Source organism: Dendroctonus ponderosae, unplaced genomic scaffold, assembly GCF_020466585.1.
Source record: "Dendroctonus ponderosae isolate FM_Combo_2020 unplaced genomic scaffold, Dpon_F_20191213v2 Dpon_F_20191213_68, whole genome shotgun sequence".
Taxonomy (NCBI): domain Eukaryota; kingdom Metazoa; phylum Arthropoda; class Insecta; order Coleoptera; family Curculionidae; genus Dendroctonus; species Dendroctonus ponderosae.
The window spans coordinates 26,596-47,872 of NW_026018898.1; the positions used below are offsets into that span (position 1 = coordinate 26,596).

General features: G+C 33.3%; 1 protein-coding gene and 1 long non-coding RNA gene across 2 annotated transcripts in view; one reads left to right on the plus strand and one right to left on the minus strand.

Moving 5' to 3' along the window:
* Positions 1-21,277, plus strand: part of LOC109542870 — a gene marked incomplete at its 5' end in the record, with an annotated part of 39,450 nt that overhangs the window by 12,875 nt on the left and 5,298 nt on the right. Inside the window, 9 exons of the mRNA XM_019912318.2 lie at positions 885-1,174; positions 4,809-4,951; positions 7,415-7,530; positions 10,455-10,575; positions 10,633-10,872; positions 14,539-14,730; positions 16,248-16,441; positions 20,057-20,553; positions 20,878-21,060. Coding sequence (XP_019767877.2) covers positions 885-1,174; positions 4,809-4,951; positions 7,415-7,530; positions 10,455-10,575; positions 10,633-10,872; positions 14,539-14,730; positions 16,248-16,441; positions 20,057-20,553; positions 20,878-21,060 — 1,976 coding nt within the window. The remainder of the gene's footprint in view (positions 1-884; positions 1,175-4,808; positions 4,952-7,414; positions 7,531-10,454; positions 10,576-10,632; positions 10,873-14,538; positions 14,731-16,247; positions 16,442-20,056; positions 20,554-20,877; positions 21,061-21,277) is intronic.
* On the minus strand, positions 1,247-1,662 carry LOC125505065. The gene is made up of 2 exons (XR_007281887.1): positions 1,503-1,662; positions 1,247-1,445 (listed from the first exon to the last, which is right to left on the minus strand). It is a non-coding gene; the product is annotated as an uncharacterized LOC125505065 (long non-coding RNA).

The window sequence follows — 21,277 nt, forward strand, 5'->3', positions numbered from 1 at the left end:
AACGCTGACCTCTTGCTATTTCGCACCGTTTATGGSAGGTTGGGGTTTTTGCGGTGTMGAAATATATGTATTAAGTGCATTAAAAATGTTCATTAATTACAAAMTTATTATTAAATGTGACAACTTGGTTTTTGCGCCAAAGTGTAGTTTGTTAGATTGAAAATAACAACCTGAGTTCTTGAAAATAACATCCTGCCCGTGAATAAAACTTTTCATATAAACAAATACAACGACAATTCATCGGYWCAAAATAAATCGACCGAAAAAAMGGACTCTTAGGTTATATGAAATTGATGGGTGGCTGGCATCCGTAATCCGACAAAATTTTGGCGAAGAAAATGGCGATAATCTGTCAACGTCGCAWKTAWGCAAAAAACARTTTACGGTGCATATGTAACGTTTYAAGCTGCATTTCATGAGCTGATGAAARATGGGTARTTCTATTTAAAAAAATACACTTTGATCTTGCCTCGCTTTTCTGAGACACTCTGTATCATATAAAATATTTTTAAAATGTCCGCACTTTGTGCGTCAACAACTTTTATATGAAACTATTTTTCGAAAGTTCAATATCAACGGAAATAATGGACTCTCTCGCCCTAAAAAAMCACTCTGTATATGAAAAAAAWTATTAATAYATGCTTACAAGGTAACTGAATAGATTTGATCAACTCTCTAATAGTAATACCTGAAATGTCCCCGTCATCATCATTTCTTCATCCCATCGCACTCATCATTTTAAAAATGTATTTACATCTATTGATTTGATTAGTTGTCTATCGCGAAAATTCAAGTCAAATCAAAAAGTCGGATGAAAATGCATTTTACGCTTCTATTTTACACACTGTCTCCCACCCTACCCCTCTATTCTGTTTCTTTTTCAGCCAATAGTAATCACTTTGACAATGACATTTCAGCGGGATATTCGGAGGATAGCGATTACACATCCGATCTGAATTATCCAGTTGGACAACATGCGAATTCTTCCGCGTCTCAATTCCGCACCGCTGCTCATCAATTGAACACGCCTCAAAGATCGCTCGAAACGAGTCGAGAGAACTCGTACGAGCGAGAAGAGGGCAGTGGTGCCCAGTATTTGGTCACACAACCGATAATACATCAACATCATTTAAGTCCAGGCGGTCATCGGAGGACCCAACAACAATCCTCAAAGGTAAATATACATTCCGCATGAATGTTATTAGTTCACTAATAGCGACTAATTGACTTAATGACATAATTATACTAAGGAGTTGAGGTGCTTTATTGGACTTTTTCCATGACAATAAATAAATGCACCAACTCACAATAGTCTACTGAACACTATCTTGTAGCTTAGTATGGAATGGAAACAAATACTTTTACTTTGATGACAATTTCTGAGGCTTTACCTGAAGTGTACATAATTTTCTTGGGAATAGTAGTCGAACGTTTTCAATTTCCATCTGAAAGTTGTCGTTTTCATTGATTGTTAAAATGCGGCAATTGTGGGTCCGACTAACCTGTTCTTTCGTCGTCAGTCAAAATGCGCATAAAATATTTATAAAATTTTAAGTGTTTTGGTCACGGTAAGAGTTTTACGGAGATATGAAACGGTCAGATGAGGGTGTATTGATAAATTCAAAAAAAAAAAAAGTTGCTTGAGGGAATACCGCTGAAAGTTTGACAGAGACACTGAGTGTGTTATACTGGTAGTTCAGAGATGTCACATGTGACATTAAGATGAATATTTCCTTCGTATGATGATCTGTACGTTTGTACGTAATGTACAGTCTGTACGTAATTGCACAGTGTGCAATTATCCCTCAACGATAATTGCATTGTTTATGAAAATTATTTGACAGGTGTCTTTTCCTGTTGAATTAGACATCAAATGCCATCCGGACATTCCTAAGTTATTCAAATCATATTTGTTATTTAAACTTAACAAAAATGTCTCGTTTTGGTGTCAAAGTTGTTGCTGCGACCGTGCCCACGAATACTATGAACAATCAAAAGTATATYTGGCGGCAGTTAAATAATAATATCAACAATAAATATATCTAGCATTTTGTGAWGAAAGACGTTACAACTTAAGTAAAGACACTACAGTGCACCAAATTGCAAACATTCTACAAGACTGGGCGTTCAACATGAAAAGATAGAATGGTGAGGATGTTAAAGAATATACTATAAAAACTATTTGGAATGTTACTGCTAAATTACTAATGGATAAATACTACTATGAACATAACGTTCGCTTTAATCCGTTTCAAGACATCGAATTTAAATTGGCTCGMGAAGCTAAAAAYGCAAAASKGAWGGAGCTACAAYGAGGAGCCCCAGAAAAGAAAAGGAWGCTCTGTTTTCATGAAATATGAGGAATTTAAKAAAATGGYCGAAAGCTGTGATGAAGACACTCCAGGTGGTCTGCAAAARAAACTATTCTTTGTGTTATGCTATGAATTAGCATGGCGTGGAGGAGAAGGATCGAGATRCTTGACAACATATTTCAAAGAAGTTGACAATGTAGGCGGAAAAAGCGGAAGAGTTGAATATAATCCAATATTTACCAAAACGACACAAGGTGGGAGGGACCATGCGCATCATTGAAGTGGTTAATTCGTAATCGAATTAATTCTCAGATTTTCCCAGTTCGACTCTTTCACAAATTCATGCAGAAGAGGTCAAATATCAAAATAAACCGTCTCTTTTTAATAATGAACCCTGCTTGGAAAACGAGTGAATGGTACAAAAATATACCTTCTGGTAGGAATACGATCAGTCAGTGGACTAAGCAAGCAGAAAAAAGCAGGTCTAGCTACTGCCTCAAAAAAACTGACAAATTATTCTCTGCGAGCAACAGCCGTTTCAAAATTGGCTAAGAAAGGGGTTGGAGAACAGCAGTTAATAAAAATTACTGGACATTTGAACACCAACTCAATTACACCATATCTCCAAATGGATGATGAACATCATCTGCAAATAATTGAAAAAATGAGAGACAATGATGGTGCTGAGGTCCAGCCAAAAATGTCTGAAACAGCGGTATCTTCAGAATGTTCTCCATCAAGCGTTTCTGCAGTTCCCGCCAAACCAGGTGGGGCAACCGCTAAAAGTAACACATATTTTAACTGCACATTTAATTGCAGCTCTTGCAACTTTTAGAATAGGCTTTTTTAGACAATAATGGCAGCAATAATAGTGTAACTTTTAATAGAATATCAAAGTAATAAACTGAAACCACATTAACTTTGTTTACTCAGGAAATATTCAGAAAAATTACACTCGTGCTTGTTGTCTTGTAAAAACTGCATTTGCTTATTTTCACATTGGAACGAAAAAGCCGTCCTCCTTCGGAGTCGGGCTTTTTCGCCACAATATGAAAATAAACTCATGTAGTTTTTAGACAACAAGCTTTCATGCAAAATTATCGGTAATTTTGAAGCACTTGTGCAATTAGCCCCGAAAATTATATAAATTTTCACACTTCCGTGTTTGTTTCATAAAAATGTTTGTTTTTACGCATCAGTGGCATCCCAGTACCCCTTAATATCGTCTTGTTGTAACACTCCATTCAAAATATTTAAAGCGCTTAAATCACGGAAGACAATAAGACATCTGCGATCCAAAGCATCGCTTTAACTGAATAAAAGAACGCGTGTTAAGAAGTTATTTTAAAAAATTTCCAGTCGAATAAACGTGTCGACTATATAAACGTGTCGACTATAGATTTTGCCTGTGTACTGATGTCTTTTGGGAGTTCGCTGCCTCTTTTAAGCAGTTTATAAAGCAAGCTATTGAATCGGACAAAACTATTTTTCACCTACAATCTATTTTTAGCCTATAAGAAAGTTATATTAATATCGATTGCCATCAATTTTGTCATTATTTTGTCGTTAGTTTAAAAAACTAGACATAAACACGGCGGGGAATACAAAAGAAGTTATGACTACGTGGATACCAGCTACATAAGAATTAATTTAGTACTGTAACTGTAATTTTCAGTCAAGTGTTTTTTGCTCTAATATCAAATCCGGATCAGAACTGACTCCACTATCTTGCAGCCATTTAATTCCGTTTAAAAACCACCTACTGAATTCTGGCATTCAGCCATTTAGTTTTAATTAGATCGTCAATAATTGATGAAAATATGAACATGTTTGTTTGTTCGTTCGAAAGTTTTAGGAACTCGCGTCTGCTGAATTTGACATTTTGTAACATATTAACATTTACATAGGTTTTGACTAGGTTTCTAAATTAATAATCAGAAAATTCGGCTGTGCTTTAAAAAGTTAAATTTTTCACAAATTATTTTTTATTGACTGCCAAGCTTCTTTGCTAAATTCAATTATTATCTTGGTCGCAATACGATTGAAAAACCAGAATTTCAAAAGCAGGTCCATGTTCACAATCCGTTGAAGAGGAAAGATAAAACTGAACTTTAAAAAATATATTATGGTTTCTTAAAAATAATACGTTAAAGCAAAAAATGGTTAGTCGAGTCTTTAACTCGAGTTGCTGTTGCTACACACCAACCCCAAAAAGAGAGCCATACTGGTGAAATTAGAGAATCTTGTTTTGTTCCCAAAAAGTCAGTTAATAGGTCATATAGTGTTTTAATTCCTCATCATTTTCCTCATTTAACCAGCTTCAGTAGTGGATATACTGGCTCATTTTATATTGAATACATTGTATACTACACTAAACCTGTTTTCCATCTCTTCACAATTCAAGATTATGTATGTATCGATTTGCTTTGGCATCACGTCTGAACATCCATTAAATTTGATTTGAAAAACGTAAAATTTGGTGTCTTTTGATTTTAGAGGTTTTCTCCAAACATTGACGACTACAATTCCTACAGCAGCAATATTCCAGGAGGGACTTTGCGCCACTATGCGGAGAACAACATCGACTCGGATCCGTTGTTTTATAACAGCAGGCCCAGAAGCAAACCAGATATTTTCAGGTACGAGAAACTGATAATATTTACTCTATAGAGAAGTAGGAAACTGTCTCAGGCATCGGGACATATCGTTGTATGTGACATATGGCTATATTGGCGCGTCCGAAGGGTTTGGAAATATTTACGTTAATGTTTGACTGAACATTTCGAAACCAGAAGATGTTGTCTGACTGACAATATTGGAGGAATATAGAAAAAATTCACAATCACTACGCGTAGTGCAAATGCGTAACTTCACTGGGACTATTTTACCATTCGATGCACTGATTCCAAACTCACCAAGTGAAAACTCACTCGATAAACTTGACTAAGCATAACGTTTGTAAAAATATGCGTATCTAGTTAAATCTATCTATTAAATGAAAATGTGTTCTATATTTGTTATGATTTATGCCATACAATTAAACTTCTAGGTCTTTCACATTAAAACGTTCTAAGTTTTAAGTGCCCATACTAGATTAATTATGCACACACAAAAGCTATACGGGAACCTTGAAACTTCTAACAAACTTTCCGTTTACTCTGTTAGATTTCAGATATCTTAAGCACTTTTACCTTTCTATTTACGATACTTCACCATTTGCATATTTCCTTCATGGGAATTTCGTTTCTTTTTGTTTGAGGATGCAAATTAGTTTATTTGACAAGGTTGCCCTTATTGATTGAACCTTGATAACCTTTCGGTGAAATGGAACTGAAAATATTATTAATCGTTTAAGTTTACGATTTACTATATCCGTCCAAACGCGGTTTAAATCAGTGCAATAAAAAAAGGAGTTGTGGAACATCAAAGCAGAGATTTATAAGGGATTGTCCACCTTTTCTCTTCTATATAGGTCGATGCCGAATATCGACTTGATAACAGATTTTTTATCTCAGTACGTGGCGCTTTTATGTTGTGCAATCAAACAGCATTTTTCTAAATAATTACTTTTGCTTGATGCTTTTATATCTTGGTAAGGCCTCCATTCTTCAAGGTTTGATAATCCATATTGGTATTAAACTACATAAAATATTTAATTTTGGTGTTCAATTCTTTAGGTTCTAAGATCAACATTTTCAAACTTGTTTGTTTATTAAAAAATCAAATTAATAAGTACAATTAAGTATATTTGCTTCTATTAGGTAATAGGTCTTTCACCAATTGCCCAATTTCACAGTAATAACCTTTACATTTTTTACCATTTTTTTTAACGGTTTGTATTGTTTTTATTGTATTATTTTTGGACGCATCAGTCGCCACGCACAACAACAGCAAACAATTTGCAACAAAACAAAAACAACCATTTATTTGTAGACATTCAGTTTACATTTTCTAACAGCCCATTTTAGCGCTTTCATATCACTTCTGTTAATGTTGCGTTCTTGCATTTTAATTGATAAATTTGACACTTTCTCGTTTAATTAGGTATAACTGAGTAGGTCCTCTTCTGAAAACGAATTATGTTTGGTACAAAATACCTGTTAATTTCATTATCATTTCCAAGATGAACACACATTCCACACAAATGGTGTAGTAAATAGATAGAGAGTCTTCGTATTAGCTGAGTTTCCTTTTCAACACAGCTGGAGTGTCAACATTTGCGGTGACGTAGTAGCTAACTTATTGGTTCCAAATGCTCCGAAAAACGGAGTAGAGGAAAACTTTTCTAGACGAGGGGATCATATATTACTGTGACATCTTCARTAAAGCGTTATTAAATAGATACAGGTTTTCGCCAATTTTTACGTTAAACTTATAAATAATTTTATTATTGCTTATATTTCAAGGCGAGTAGAAAACCTCGAYTGTTCATCAACCAGAAATCAAATTCTTTGATAATACTMAAAAAAAAATGTCCAAAATATTCTCTTATTGTACCACGACCGCATTTAAATTGTTAACATCATATTGATAATTCAGTGCRGTCAGCTCTATAATTTGAAATATGACCGATGTTCGATTGAAATGAAAATACCACGATYAACTTCGGTTCCCGTAGAACGTTTTATATTTAATCAGCTACTCTTAATTTCGATCTCAAATTAATGCTCAATGGTTTATTCAAAGCTTTAACGAGCACTGAAATAATRAATGRACATTTTAAGAAAATACTCATCCCTTACAATATAAAGTCCATGATGCTTCAATATCAACTTGATTGTAAAACCTTAGATACTAATTGGTACTCAAATATTGACTTGATAATTCTCTTTAAAGCCGACGGCGAAATTATCAAAGGGAAAGCGAAGAAAGGTAAACATAGTAGTAAACGCTATCTAGATTCTTCTTCACTCCTACGCACTATTCTAGGCACATTATTTCAAGCTTAGCAGCTTATTCACCAATACCAACTTGTTAGTTTCACACTAATATACAGTGCCATACTATCTAATTGTCAATACTTTTGCAATACATAATTTTACCCACTCTTATACAGCTTAGTTATATTTCCGTGTTAAGTACTGAAACTGTTTTATTTGCAGTCAAGATGTCTGGCAGAGCTGCGAAAGCTCTTTCTACAACCAAAGCATGGATAGTGTGGATGCTGCTTTATCTGTGGATCCAGTTTGTTATGGAATTCAAGCAGCAGTTAAGAAAGGTACTTAACAGCTTCTTTTAATTTACCACAATTTTCCTGCTTTAGTGGTATCGGTTACATATTAGGAGTGCTTTCAAATGTGAACAATAAGTATTCTTCGAGTTTTGCAAATGCATTTTGCCAGCGTCTGCTTGATATTCTTTCGGACCAATTACTGTTATGTGTAAAATTTAAGTTTGTGCATTGTAGGCATTAAATAAACGTGACAAAAGCGATAACTGCAGATCTTTTCGTAACTTAACCGACTTTGTATCTTTTACGGTTTTGGAGATCCCTATGCAATGCATCCTTAACTTGGACACCCCATTTTTCCCCATTTTTTCAGTTTTTTGGTTATGGCAAAAGCTGACCAGAAAATCTTAAAATTTTAAGCGGCTTGCCATTAAATCTGATAGAATAATGTGACTAATAAAGCAGCAATGAATAATGTGAAATAAAATTTATTTCACCAATAATGTTATCATAAAGTCATGTCGGTAAAGTTTCATAGTTTCGTTGCTTTTGCTTTCGCTGCTTTCTTTGTAGCAGTTTTAACTTCTTTAACTGGTTGCGATGAAGGTACTTCGGTTTTGTTTTGTTTGGTCTGAAGTGCGACCACATCCTTCGCTTTCTTTTGTTCTACTGGTAGTTCATCTGTAAATAAATATAAGGACTGGAGTCAATCAGTCACCGTGTATAAGCTTGAATTTTCTTTTAGAATTTCCAATTGTCGAATGATAGGAAATACTGAGACAATAACAATTTCAGTTTAGTTTAGCTCAACTGGGAACTGGAATGTAGAGCTCAAAATGTGTTGCCGTGAATTAGCACTTTTATATCTTATTTAAACCATATACAGAATTTTCATGTCAATACAAATCAGCTAAAATAGTTACTAAATTTGAAACATGAAATTTTTTACTCAAACAAGTAGATTTTTCTTGCAGTCGACGACTAAAGGACGTTTCGACGACTAAATAAAAAATTTGTAGAATTTTGGTGTCTCTTTGAATAGGACTCCCGGCATATAATATTACCGAACAGTGAATGTTACCTTATTTTATGATACGAAAATGGAGCATAATAAATTTTGCTTAATTCCAACAACTAACCTTTGGGCTTTTTACCAGTTTTTTGTTTCTTTCCGGTCTTTTCTTTTGCAACTTCGCGTTGAACGCCTTTCGTCATTATTCAAAAACAGGCGCACGAAGGTAAATTGCAAAACTTATGAATTTTTGGAACTGTGACTTTGATAGACGCAATTCACCAGTAGTTTATTTGTGGTTACCCGACAACCTTGTTGTTGCAGTAGAAAAATGGGGTTGTTTAAAACTAATATGCGATTTTTAATTAGACCTAGAATCCAGAACTTTGTGCGTGTTTCCTATATTGTCTACCGCTGAAGTTTTTTACTCTTTCCTGATTTTCCAGTGGCAGGCTGTTTGGTTCACTATATACTGTTCTTTTGCTATGCTTCATCCCAATTGGGGCACAATTTTTTTTTATAATCTCTCTGAAGCAGGAGACAAATATCGGTCATATGGGTCTACAAGAGAGAGAAAAAACTGTAGAACACACATTTTAGGTACAATTTGGGCAAAATAATGCTTCTGCAAGTAGGAGGGAAACTTGCTATATACATGTTGTAAATTTAAGCACTTCTTGACGAATCATAAATCTGATGTAATGCCACAGGCAACCGACTAGTCGAGAGTGTTCAGAAATATTCGAAAAAAATATATTCAGGAAACAAGGACGGCAAAACCAAAATTATTTGCAGAAATGGAAGACAGGCAAAATGCCATCAGACTGACTAAAGTTAAAGTTTCTTTACCAAAGTCTTAATGAGTATCACATAAGTCTGGGATATTCCGAAACAGACTCTGGATATGCGCGAAAGTGCGATTCCAAATCTGATACTGGTTTTTGTGCGACTCAGAAAAAGACGATCATTATCAACTAATAGACAATGAAGCGCAACGCAGCAGTAAGCAAAAAACCTCTGAACACCTTTATGAAAAGGAAAATGCAAGTTCTGTGTGAACAAACTACTTCACCCCGCCAATATAGCTAATGGAAAGTCAGTAGGAGAATGCCAGAACTCATGCCTGAAAAAAATTTCATGCCGGAAGATTGTCCATTCACAATTTTGGTTGATTTATTTTCCAGTGTTATAGTACTATTTATTTACTTAGTTCTTATAATATGTATAACATAAACAAAAAGACCTTCCAATTGAATTAAACTTAATTAAGTTTTCGACACATGTGATTATAATTAAATGGTTTTTGATAGCTTTACGATTTTTCCATCTCCCACAACATTTCCAACGTTGCAATTAGCTTCACGGGATACTCAAAGAAAAGTGTTTTTTGCAGTTTCCAATTCATAATACTAATACTAAACATAAAATCAGCGTTGGCCACTTGAAGAATGTCTCTACATTCTTCAGGCTTTTTCTCTTCGGGTTGCTTGTAAATATAACGGAAAGACGTAAATTCGTACTACATATTAAAATAAAACCGTTTTCTACAGAGTATTTGCATACACCAATACAAAATCTCAAAATGAAAAAAATGAAAAGTGAACCTTGTAGATTTAGGAATCAGCTTCTGGACAATAAAATACAAAAAATAGTTTAAAATTTTAAATTGCGTGCCTCCATAACTAAAGCTATTGCTGTAAAATATAATTAAATGCAGTGCATAAAATTTACCACTCAAAATGCAAAATGAAAAATTTACCCAACGAAAGCTGATTATGCTGATAATCTTCAAAAACTGAATCCATTTGTATTTCAATTTGCGGAATTTTTCATAGAAATTTAGTATTATACACATTTAAGATTTTGTAGATAGGCAGGACATAAAGTTTCCCTTTTGATCTGGATCACGTTTTCTATTTGTAACACCCTCTCTTAATAATACACCGAAATTTTGTTCTAGCGTTGAGGAGACCAAGTTTGGAGAGACAAACGACTTTATATGATGATGCAGCATGTTATGACACTGGCCAAACCACGTTTTATACAGCGGCTGAAGTCACTCAAGTTAACTACGTTAGCAGGCAAGTTAACTTCATTTATGTAAAATGCTTTAGCCTAATGAATTTTTAAACTTTTAGTTCCATTTCGTTCAATCAGAACCAAAGCTGCGATGAATATTACGACAGCTCTTCATTTCCCTTTCAAGAAGAAATGTACGGGCAGGACCAAGAGGATCGCCAATGGGACTCGGGAGGGAACGTCTACAATGAAACTGTTCCAATGAGCAAATCTGCGGGAAAATCTGGTAAAAAACTGCCCGCAATTCCTCTAGCACAAGGGCACAAGCGGAGGTCATCCACAGCGGCGATGGATGAAGGGTAAGAAACTGATTTTGTTAATTATTTACTAAGCGCTATAAAGTGAATTAAATTGTTGAAGTTGAAGATAACAGATGTGTCTCCCGACCTCGTCGCTATTGTCTAAAGTTTCAGGAATAATGCGAAAATCTGCACGATTTCTCTTTAATAAATGTTCATGCATTTCACCCATTGTTCTCAATTTTAAGTCTAGCCAGCCCGCCTTGAAACTGTTTTAATATTTCTGCGCTTTGAATAGAACTGTTTCTGTGAACTATCTACTCGCAAACGACCAACCTAGGTACACCATTATTTACACTGAAAGGCTTCATAACGTAACGTTTATGGTAGTTTCCTCTATTTGACCCATTTTTGCATTCAAATACGCTGGAAATCTGGCGGCCAAAATTCAAAAGTTGAATTTAATTGTCTTGCTTATCTGCGGATTGTTCATCTTCTTTTAAAATAGCCAACAAATACGTAACGTTTGAGCTCAATTAATTCAACCTATATTACGTTAGCTTTGTTATGCGAATTATAACCTGTATATGTACCTGACTGTTCAAAAAACTAATTTTTTATTTATTTATTTACTATTTATTTTAATTTATTGCTAGCAGATTGAGCTGTAGTCTAGAACAACCTTTTCCATTAAAATTTCAGTTAGAGAAGAATGGTCCTAAATATTTTCAATTTTTACTTAAACAAACTTTACTGCTAATATTACAATTAATTTTTCACTTTTGCTACTACTTTAGATATATATTAGTCAGTTTGATTGAATAATTCCAACTGTAATTTTTAAACGACAATATTTCGTTCACATCACAGTATTTGTCGTTTTTTCCAGCGATTGATGTAAATTTGTGCAAATTTATTGGTTGTTTTGTAGCAATTTTACCACATGCGATTCAGGAAGTAGAACTGATGGTTATAGTTCCAGTATTTAATGGAAAAATTTTCTTTTAAATTTGAGGCTTGCCAGTTTTTACTTGCCATGAAGCAAATCAAATAGTCTTTGACCAGATTTTCTAATTTTACTGCTGTATTTGGTTGTAAACAGTTATGAATTTGTTCAAAGTTCACCAATTTTACTGCCCATAAGTCCATATTTTTGTTTGAATTAGCAATTCACTCTCGACGCAAAGTTCGTTCAGAATGTCTCCAGAATTCAGCAGTGTTCAATATTCCCTTTCTTCAAAACATTTTCAAAATAAAAAATGTCCTGAAATTGTCCTAAAAATATACCGAAGAAGATGTTGCTGATTTATGCTCACATCAAGGAAAATGAACTGATTGCATATTTCTCAGTGTTACTCATTTTGCGTTTTATAGAACGCAATAAAAAAAATTCACAATCTAATAATCATACTTAAATTGAAACGTCTCTTTAAAGTCTACAACAGGATCTGTTCCTTTGAGCATTTCAGTACTAAATCATGGCTCTAATTCGCTTAATAATTCAAGCAAATTGTTGTTCTAATTTTTCCGATTGAAAGCGTGCCGACGTTGTTGGAAAACGTAGGCAATTTGTCTTCCTCATTAGTCCCTTTTGTTCAGCTCATACAGCAAAGTGATGAAACATCTCTTTCATACGTTTCCATTTCGTTGGATATTTAGGGGAAGGAAAAGTTGAAGCTGTGCGTTTGACCTAATTTTATTAATGACATTTCAAGAGGTTTTTAATTATCATCCAGAATATTTCTGTAACGGCACCTAAAAAACCGAAATATTAGGATCGACTATTAATACAGCATTTTCGAACCGAGAGTACGTATGGATTGCATATTTGGTTCGTTAACAATTTGGAATAACTTCCCATAAAAATCCATGAAATCTCGCAACGCTTTCAAATGTCTTCTATGTATCTTTATCTATAAAACATATTTTTGTTAACGGTTGCAACTTTTTCTAAATGTCTTAGAAAGTGTAAAATAACAATCTACTTAAAACATTTTTCCTATTAACCGAACCATTTAGACTAACTCATTAACTATTATGTAACGATCACTTGTAAAAAAACCTAAGTACTAAATCGTATCTCGTTTGAATTTTTCTATTTATTTTGCTTCAGCGTGCTTATATTTATCAAATATATGTATTCTTGAAACTCGTTTTATTACAATTTATTTTGCTTAAATATCCAAAACAATTATACGTCTATGGGAATATTTTGCGATTAAAATTATTCCTGTTCGTTGAAGGAAACACGGAAAAATTACACTCTCACTTAATTATATATTTGTATATTCTTATAGAAATGTATTGCTCACCACACATATGCCAAAAAATTATGGTTCTGCTGATAGCAGTCTGTATGGTTCAGAGATGTTAAAATAGTGGAATATTTACTACATTTACAAAATCATTTTCTTAATTGAATTATTCCAAGAAATTTAAAAGTAATACGATATTTTTAATCGACTTATAAATTCGACTTGATTTTAACACAGTAAAATGGAAAAATATTATAATTAAGTCAAACAATTCTCAACTCCTAACAAAAATTAATTTAGTGCATATGAATTTCAATTCTAATACCTTCCCGACTAAATATTTTGTTTGTGCTAACTGCCTAAACATTTTTTGATTTTTCGCTATTTGAAATTCTATTTAAATACTGATCTTTTTAATCAAACTATAAAACTCATTTATTTATAAAAACAAGTTAATGCAAAGGAATATTACTTCAATCCTTGAGACGTTCGATACTTCCATGTTTAATAGATCACAAACATCTAAACTTGTGCCAGTTGTTTAAATTATTTTGCCACGAAAAATTGAACTATTTTTACTTTCAACACAGGTAATTATTTCCTTTTAAATAATTGTTTGTAACTAGCGATTAGTTGAAACCATTTATCTACAAGAGCTGAAAATCCTAGCTAACTGTTGCATAAACAGAATAAACTGGTAAATCTAGCCAGGAAAGCTTTCTAGCTAAAATTAATCTTAGTCGTAGCAAATTCGCGGAAAACAAAATTAAGCTCAAAATGGAATAGTAATGGATTTTAATGCTTTTACAGTTGGAGAGGTTCTAGTTACGAAGGGCGTGATATAAATGAGACGGAAATAGCTCTAATTAGAAATTGCTCCTAAGACCCATTAGAATATGTTTCTCGTCTCATTATATTTACGTACCTTTCTAGTTTTAGGGTTACGTTTTCTGTAACCAACATTTGCTGGTGTGTACACACTTTATAGAATTGATTTCGTAGAGGGAAACGCATAGTTAAGTTTGCAATGTTATTTAATAAATTACAATTTAAATTACCCACGGCAGTAATTTATAACCAATAGTTTTTGGTATCACAAAAACACGAGTTCGAGCAGAATCATATATCAACCCACAGGTGATTATTATTACGAATCACAAAAATGCATTCTCTTTATTTGCGTATGGAAATATATGTGGTTTATTAGTTTACATTTTTAAAATGTGTTTAATTTTTTTCAGTAAATCGTTTTCTTACTTCCGCTAATTCAAAATTCAGTGCTTATTTTAAAGAACAACTGTGTCAAAGTAATGGAAATGCCATCAAAGATACACTTTAATGTGGGAAATCAGGAATAAATCGGATTTTTTTTCAATTGGGGAAAATCCATTGCCAACAGTTTTCTGAAAAAAGTTACAAGCACAATAGAACCGCATAACAGTTTTATATAAAAATAACTACATATTTGTAGGTACATGGGATATGGCGATGATAACTTCCGACCTTCCATAACAACTCCTTTGGGTAGAAGGAAAATGCCTCAAATTCCCACTAAGCGGAGTTCGAGTCGTCAAAGCTCGTACACTGAAGATAATTTGAAAACATTCGAGACGCCTTCACATCGAGGAGCTAGCCTTCCACCAACCCCAACAAGGAGCTCCAGGTACGAAATTTTTATTTATCTTAATAGCAATTTCGTTACTTTTTGATTGCCGATTGTGAAAATTTATTTGTTTGCTCTTGTTATGTGTTACACATTCTGCATTTTTTACTTCAGAACTTGGAAACTTGAGCTGTTTTTCTATCTGCTGTCTACCAACTGCTAATATCGATAAATGAAATTTTTCAACAACATTCAAGCTTCAAAATTTTAACATTTTAATATATTTCGTTTATAAATTTTAAAATCGTTTCCTAAGTCTCACCAATTTAATAATTCGGTCACTGACAAATTTCAACATATGTATTCAAGTATTGATGCTGCTAATGTAAAATAATATGCAGTGCATATAAAAATACAAGCCTTCAAAGTGTTTTTGGTATAAAATATTTTGTTGCCATGCTGAGCGAATTAATTGTCATTCTACCAAAATATTTTGTTGATATTAGCTACTTCGTTTCTATTCTGCTTATTTTTATCCTCGATTTAAATTACTATTAGCTTCTTCTCACTTAGAATTTACTATTTTGGGGCTTGTAAAGACTCTATGAGGCTTTAAAAGAACGCGTCGACTTGCTCATGCTCCAGTCATAATATCTTTAAATCTCAGCTAAACAGAAACTTGGTTTTAGTTACTAATTAATCCAAATTGACGCTCAAAGCTTCCCATTTGAACTTTTTGAAATGCTCTTAGAGCAATCGATTAATCGAATTTCCTTTCACATTTCGCTAACAAATAGAAGCAAAAAAGCTTAACTTTTTTTAAAAGCTATAATTTAATTGGCACGTTCTGACAGAACACGTAGTGCCCTTTTCAGACCTAATCCTATTATTGCTGATAGTCTTTTTTCGAACTACATTTAAGATTAAAGATACTAAGATCATTGGATGTCCGGGCCAATTAAGTATCGATCGTATCTAGATGTTTGTAATAAAAACACTCAGAGGTTTTTCACTTGTGCCTTTTCATTCATTGCTACTCCATATAAAACATTTATTTTTATTCTAATGCAATTTTATTTATATATACCTCTAGTTAACATTTTAAAAAATTAGCCAACTTTAACTGCAAGTTTCAATCCAATTAGAAATGTAACATTGGCGACATTCCTTTCAGCTTTTAACTTAAGCAAATTACAATTTTCCCGGGATTGGGAGATAGAAATAGCTCAGCAATATCGCGCAAGTTCTATTTGCCCTAACAATTACATTTTTAATTGAACTGAAGAGAGACTTTCTGAAGATAGAGGTAGAAACCATTTCTGATACCAAACAAGATATTTGATCTGTGCATATGCTTGTTCATTATAAAATCCTGTAGCATTTCGCTTATGAACGAATATTTAAGTTCAATCTCAATTATCAATAAGCATTAAAAAATGTCTTGCGATAAATGTCCTCTATTTGTTTTCAATATTTTTTTATGTTGTCAGCCTTAAATTATCTTTTTGTCAATCCAAACCGACTAGAGATAAATTATATAAAAACAATGGTGATAATTGTACTATTATCAATTGTAGCAAGGTCTTGGCAAAAGTCCAAATTCCTGCAAATTCGGCTTTCAACAGTCTACCAACAACACCTGGCAGACAGCTGCCGAAACCGGATCCCAACCACCGCAGTGCCAAAGCAATTCGGAACAATCGGATGAAAAGAACCAGTTCTGCAGACTATGGAGAAACTGATACTTACGATAATTACTACATAAGAGCAGGTGAGCTTGTCGCCTTATTTGTTAAAATTTTAATAAAATTAGAATGAACGATTTGAACCATGGATGGGTAGAAGAATTGAAAATAATAATCAAAGTACTGCGAATTTTTGTCAGTCAACAAATATCATTATGAACAAATTGAGACAAGCGGGGCAACATACTTATCAAGAAAAGTATAAAAACAAGCCTTGATTGGTTAAATTTAAAAGGAAGTTTCCAATTTTACAGATTCTGGGATTGACTCTTAATTGCAGCATAAAACATATACTGCAAGTCTTTATGATTCATATTTCGTGTTACATGAAATCCAATCAGCAAATTCGCTCTTGAAGAAAACCGAAAACTGAATAACACCATTAATGTCCATTTAAAACTCACCATAGTTTGTTAGAAATTTTGTAATTATTAATCTCTAGGTATATGTTTTGAATTCATTCAGCAATGSTCAAGTGACGGAATATTAATTTTTTCACAYTTKRGACTGAAACGTTGTYYCTCATTTGTCCGGTAATCACGCAAATATCTTWAAAAATGGGTAAAAGTTTTGCATTATGTGGTTTTATACTATTTCTAAGAGGGTATTTTTRATTTTATAAAAGTGGTTATAAAACATTCAACATCAAATTTACTWTTTTTTTTAAATAAAATTATGATAAATTGATGGCTGATGTGCTAAAGTGTAGCAGTTAGAGCACTTTTGTTTACCCGTGTGATCATATATTYRWGTTCTGATTATATTTCTACATCTAGMMAWGTTWGKGACASTTTKGTTTTAAAACTTCTTTTCAATTCTASTKTKATWACTTCTGTGCCCTACGGAGTTTGATCCTTTTGTTTTCCATTCGATTCTATTATCCATAAGTATATTTGCAGAAACTTGAAACAAGGCCAAATGAATTATTAATCTTGCTTTTATTTTAATAGTTTGTTCCTGTTATGTAATTTGAAAAAGCCATGAAATATTTAATGTGATGGACAAACAAGGAGTTTATTATTTTATATGGTTTGGTTTGTATAATGCTTAATTTAATGAATTTTTTTATGTATCTAAATACAGGAGCAGAAGGCCGATTCGGAGAAATATTGTTCATCTATGTATTCCTGCACGGGTCAAGAATCAATAGTTGAACAATGTAATTTAATAATAACTTGAGGAAGTGGTGCAAACATATTTAGAAATTAATTTTAGTCATTGCTGTTTCAGCAGTAAATAAATAATTCAACATCTTAATCCCTAATTTAAACTACCACTGAGAAAACATTGGTCTTATTACTTTACATGATTATTCTATTCATATTCATCAGAGAGGTATTGCTATGCTAATCGAAGTAAAGATGTTCCAAATTGAGGATTACCAACCGACTATGCGTGGGAGAATGATGAATTTTCGGCCCACGTCTTGGCGATATAATGTATTTAATAACATTGGGAAATATATCGCCGTCAAGAAAAGCCACTTTAGCCCCGATTTATTTAAGTTTTTCTGAGGGTCATTGTTCTCATTTGCGGTTTCCTTCAAACTCAGCATAGCTTATGGAAAAAGTTTTCAGTTGAGATATTGGACACGCAAATGTTACGAGTTGTACGTCTGGCGTCTGAACTTTTCTGAAGTTTTACCAAGAGCTTTATAATTGCTAGGTATATTTTTATATTATTTAGTATCATAGTATAATTTACAGTACGTAGTCACAATGGTCAGCCAATGAAATTAATGCTTAAAACTGACTCGGACTTTTTTTATGATGCGGTCTTTACTGATAATACGATACCTGAGCTATAAATATGTGCGACAATTAAAAAACGTATTTTTGAGTACAATATGGAAGATTTCCGAACAGCGTGAAAAGGTTTAATGAAGAAGTAAAGCTAATCCTGAATTTCCTGTACACAGTAATGCACATGTACAGCTGATAATCATATATAATGCAGCGGAATTACTGATCGAATATCTGATGTAACACGACTTAATTACGTCTGTGTTTATAGATAATATGTACGAGTATAGATGCATCTGAATACAGGGTGTCTGGCTGATGAATAAACTAGTATTAATTACATTTCAACGGTTATATCTAGTCAACATATTCGCAAGTATTGTATGTGTATACATGTGCCGAAAGCGAGGAGTTTTTAGTCAGCAGGTACACACATTTAATAAACAGATAATTTTTACTTGGTATAGAGTTTCCTGTTTTTGGATTTGTCTTTTTTGTTTTGCTGTAAAGAAATATTCCAAAGCATATCTAAATCTATTGCTCGATCTGTCGAATTGATAGCATGACAAATTTTATACCAAATCAGGTTGAACGCCTTATAATACTCGCCAATTATAGGACAGCTTTTGACCAAAATAGTTCCGAGTCAATCTATTAATGATGATTATTAATGATTGGTAATGTTCCTATCTAATTCCGCGTGGTGGAAGCATTATGTAATTAATGATGCAAAAGTGAATAGTTTCCTAACTGGTCTATACCAACCTAACTAGTCTATACAATTTTGAAATGATGCGGAATTTTCTACATTCAGTTAGTGATAAATGTTTTTATACTGTTGCTTTCTGAAGAAGAAGAAGAATAAATTGCTGCCTCTTATGAATTGAAATAAATCGATTTTTTTATTCAAAACGCCTCAATTGCAATTTTTTTTACAATATTAAGATTTCTTTAGAAATGTTGGGAGAAAATTGTGCCGAAAAAATTTTCGGATCGAGCAAATTAAGCTTATAAATAATTATTACATAAACTGTGCGGATGAGAGAGAGGAAGGGTACGAAATTCTATTGCTCAAGGTGTTTGTTTGCTGACGACGGTAACGCTCCCTTCCTCGCAGTGAACCTAATCTGATTAATATTAATTCTTTAAACATTTAGGTATTCAAATTATATAAATCCGAAATCTAACATAGTTTTAAACATCATGGTTTTTTGTAGTTCTATGGTATGGTACACGATAATTAGACATTTTCAGTAAAGTTATCTACACAAGGTCAGGGAGATATTCGGCTTCCAATTCCTACTTACCACAAAAGCATCTCGCAAGTGTGTTTATAGCACGGACGTGCAGAAATACACTATCTTATCCTAAGTTTATCAAAAATGTTATAAACAATTTGTGATATTTTACCGTGTTCCAAAATAAACCTTATAATAATTAGAGTGGGCTTAAAGCTAAAACTGACCATGTTTATAATATCCATTTCTGGAAAATAAAACTTTTAATCCGAGCGAAAAATTATTTATATCAGAATCCTTTTGGACACTTGGTCATTAAAAATATATTTTAGTGCACCCGTTTGTGTGGCATTGAGACAAATATATATTTTTATTACTTGGTCAACAAACCCAAAACAGCAATTTTGGACTTGGTCACTTTTAGCTTTAAACCGACGATATATAAACTGAGTTTCAATCTATAATGCTGTGCCATAAAATCTTACTTTTAGCTTTTACCATAATTAAAACGTTCATCATTGCATACGAAACATTTGAAATAAACGAAAAAAATGACGGACGTAAACCAATAAATAGAAAATAAATTGCGTTTTATTTAATTTCGGCTTGCATTCATTTCGGGCAGTAAGTGCCATTTTAACCCCTGCCTTTTCTTTTGCAGGTGCGGCAAGTGCTCAGAACTATAACGAAGACTATAATTACGCATATCGCAGCATAGAAGACAACCTTCCAGAAGAAGACAATCTTGTAACAAGTTTCGCCGCCACAAAACCTTCCGTCAGTGAAACTAGAACTAGTACCGCAAATAACATTAATAGCATATATTTTAACGCACAACACACAAACACTAATAGTTACTATTCAAAGCAACTAGGTAGCAATAGTCCGCTACTCCAGTTCCAGAACACTGATAGTTTAGAAAGTAAAGATGATGAATTGAAGGAGTCTTCTTTTGAGACAGTTGTGTCGTCAGTGAATAGCAGCAATCAGTACAATCAAGCAAAATCGATACCTTACAGTGACTATGCCAGGTTTTCCATCGTTGATGATGGGGAAAGTAGAACTGCAGCCCATGTGCCTGAAAGCTTTGGAGACCATCATTCCAAAACCAAAGCAATATGTGATACGACTTCGACAACATCAGTCGCTACTACAATGGTAAGAATTTCCTCCGAAATATATGGACAATAAAAACATTTCTGTATCTTATGCAATTACAGTTTTAATGTTCTTGTTCATATTTGATTAGTGTTATTTAGTTTATTAGTCCTTTTGCATATGGTTCTTTTCTAGACTACAACTTTTCTGGGGGAAAAGATCTAATTGCTATAATAGTGCATATTTTACTCCGCACTTTTTTTACCTCATGAAGGGGCCAATTAAACTTCCTCAAAAATTATTGTTTGACAGCATTATTGACGAAACGACCAACAAAATATTTACACTTTGAAAGAAAACATAACTAGCATGTTTGGATTTTAGATGAACAATCAGACTGCATTACGGAACCAAAGAACCATGGTTAAACAAGAATCTGTGGATCATTCGTTGACACATCCCTATCTCAGTCACCAGCAGTCCATCGACAATACTTTCCAGCAAATTTCAAGCTACATTGGGACTCAGATATCGGACCAGAAACGGAATAGTTTAGATAAAAATCAGGTAAGTTAGTCCCAAAAGAAAATTAAAAATCTTAACACAACATAAAAAGCTATTGATTCTGAAATGTGTTTGAGCTTTAAAATAATAGTTTATTCCCAACACAATCTTCTGATTTACACGTTAAGAATGAGGAGGTTTGGAATTGAAAAGTGTCTCTGGTCCAAAGAATTAAAGCTTTAATTATTTTTGATATTTGCTTTAGTCTTCCCAATATCTG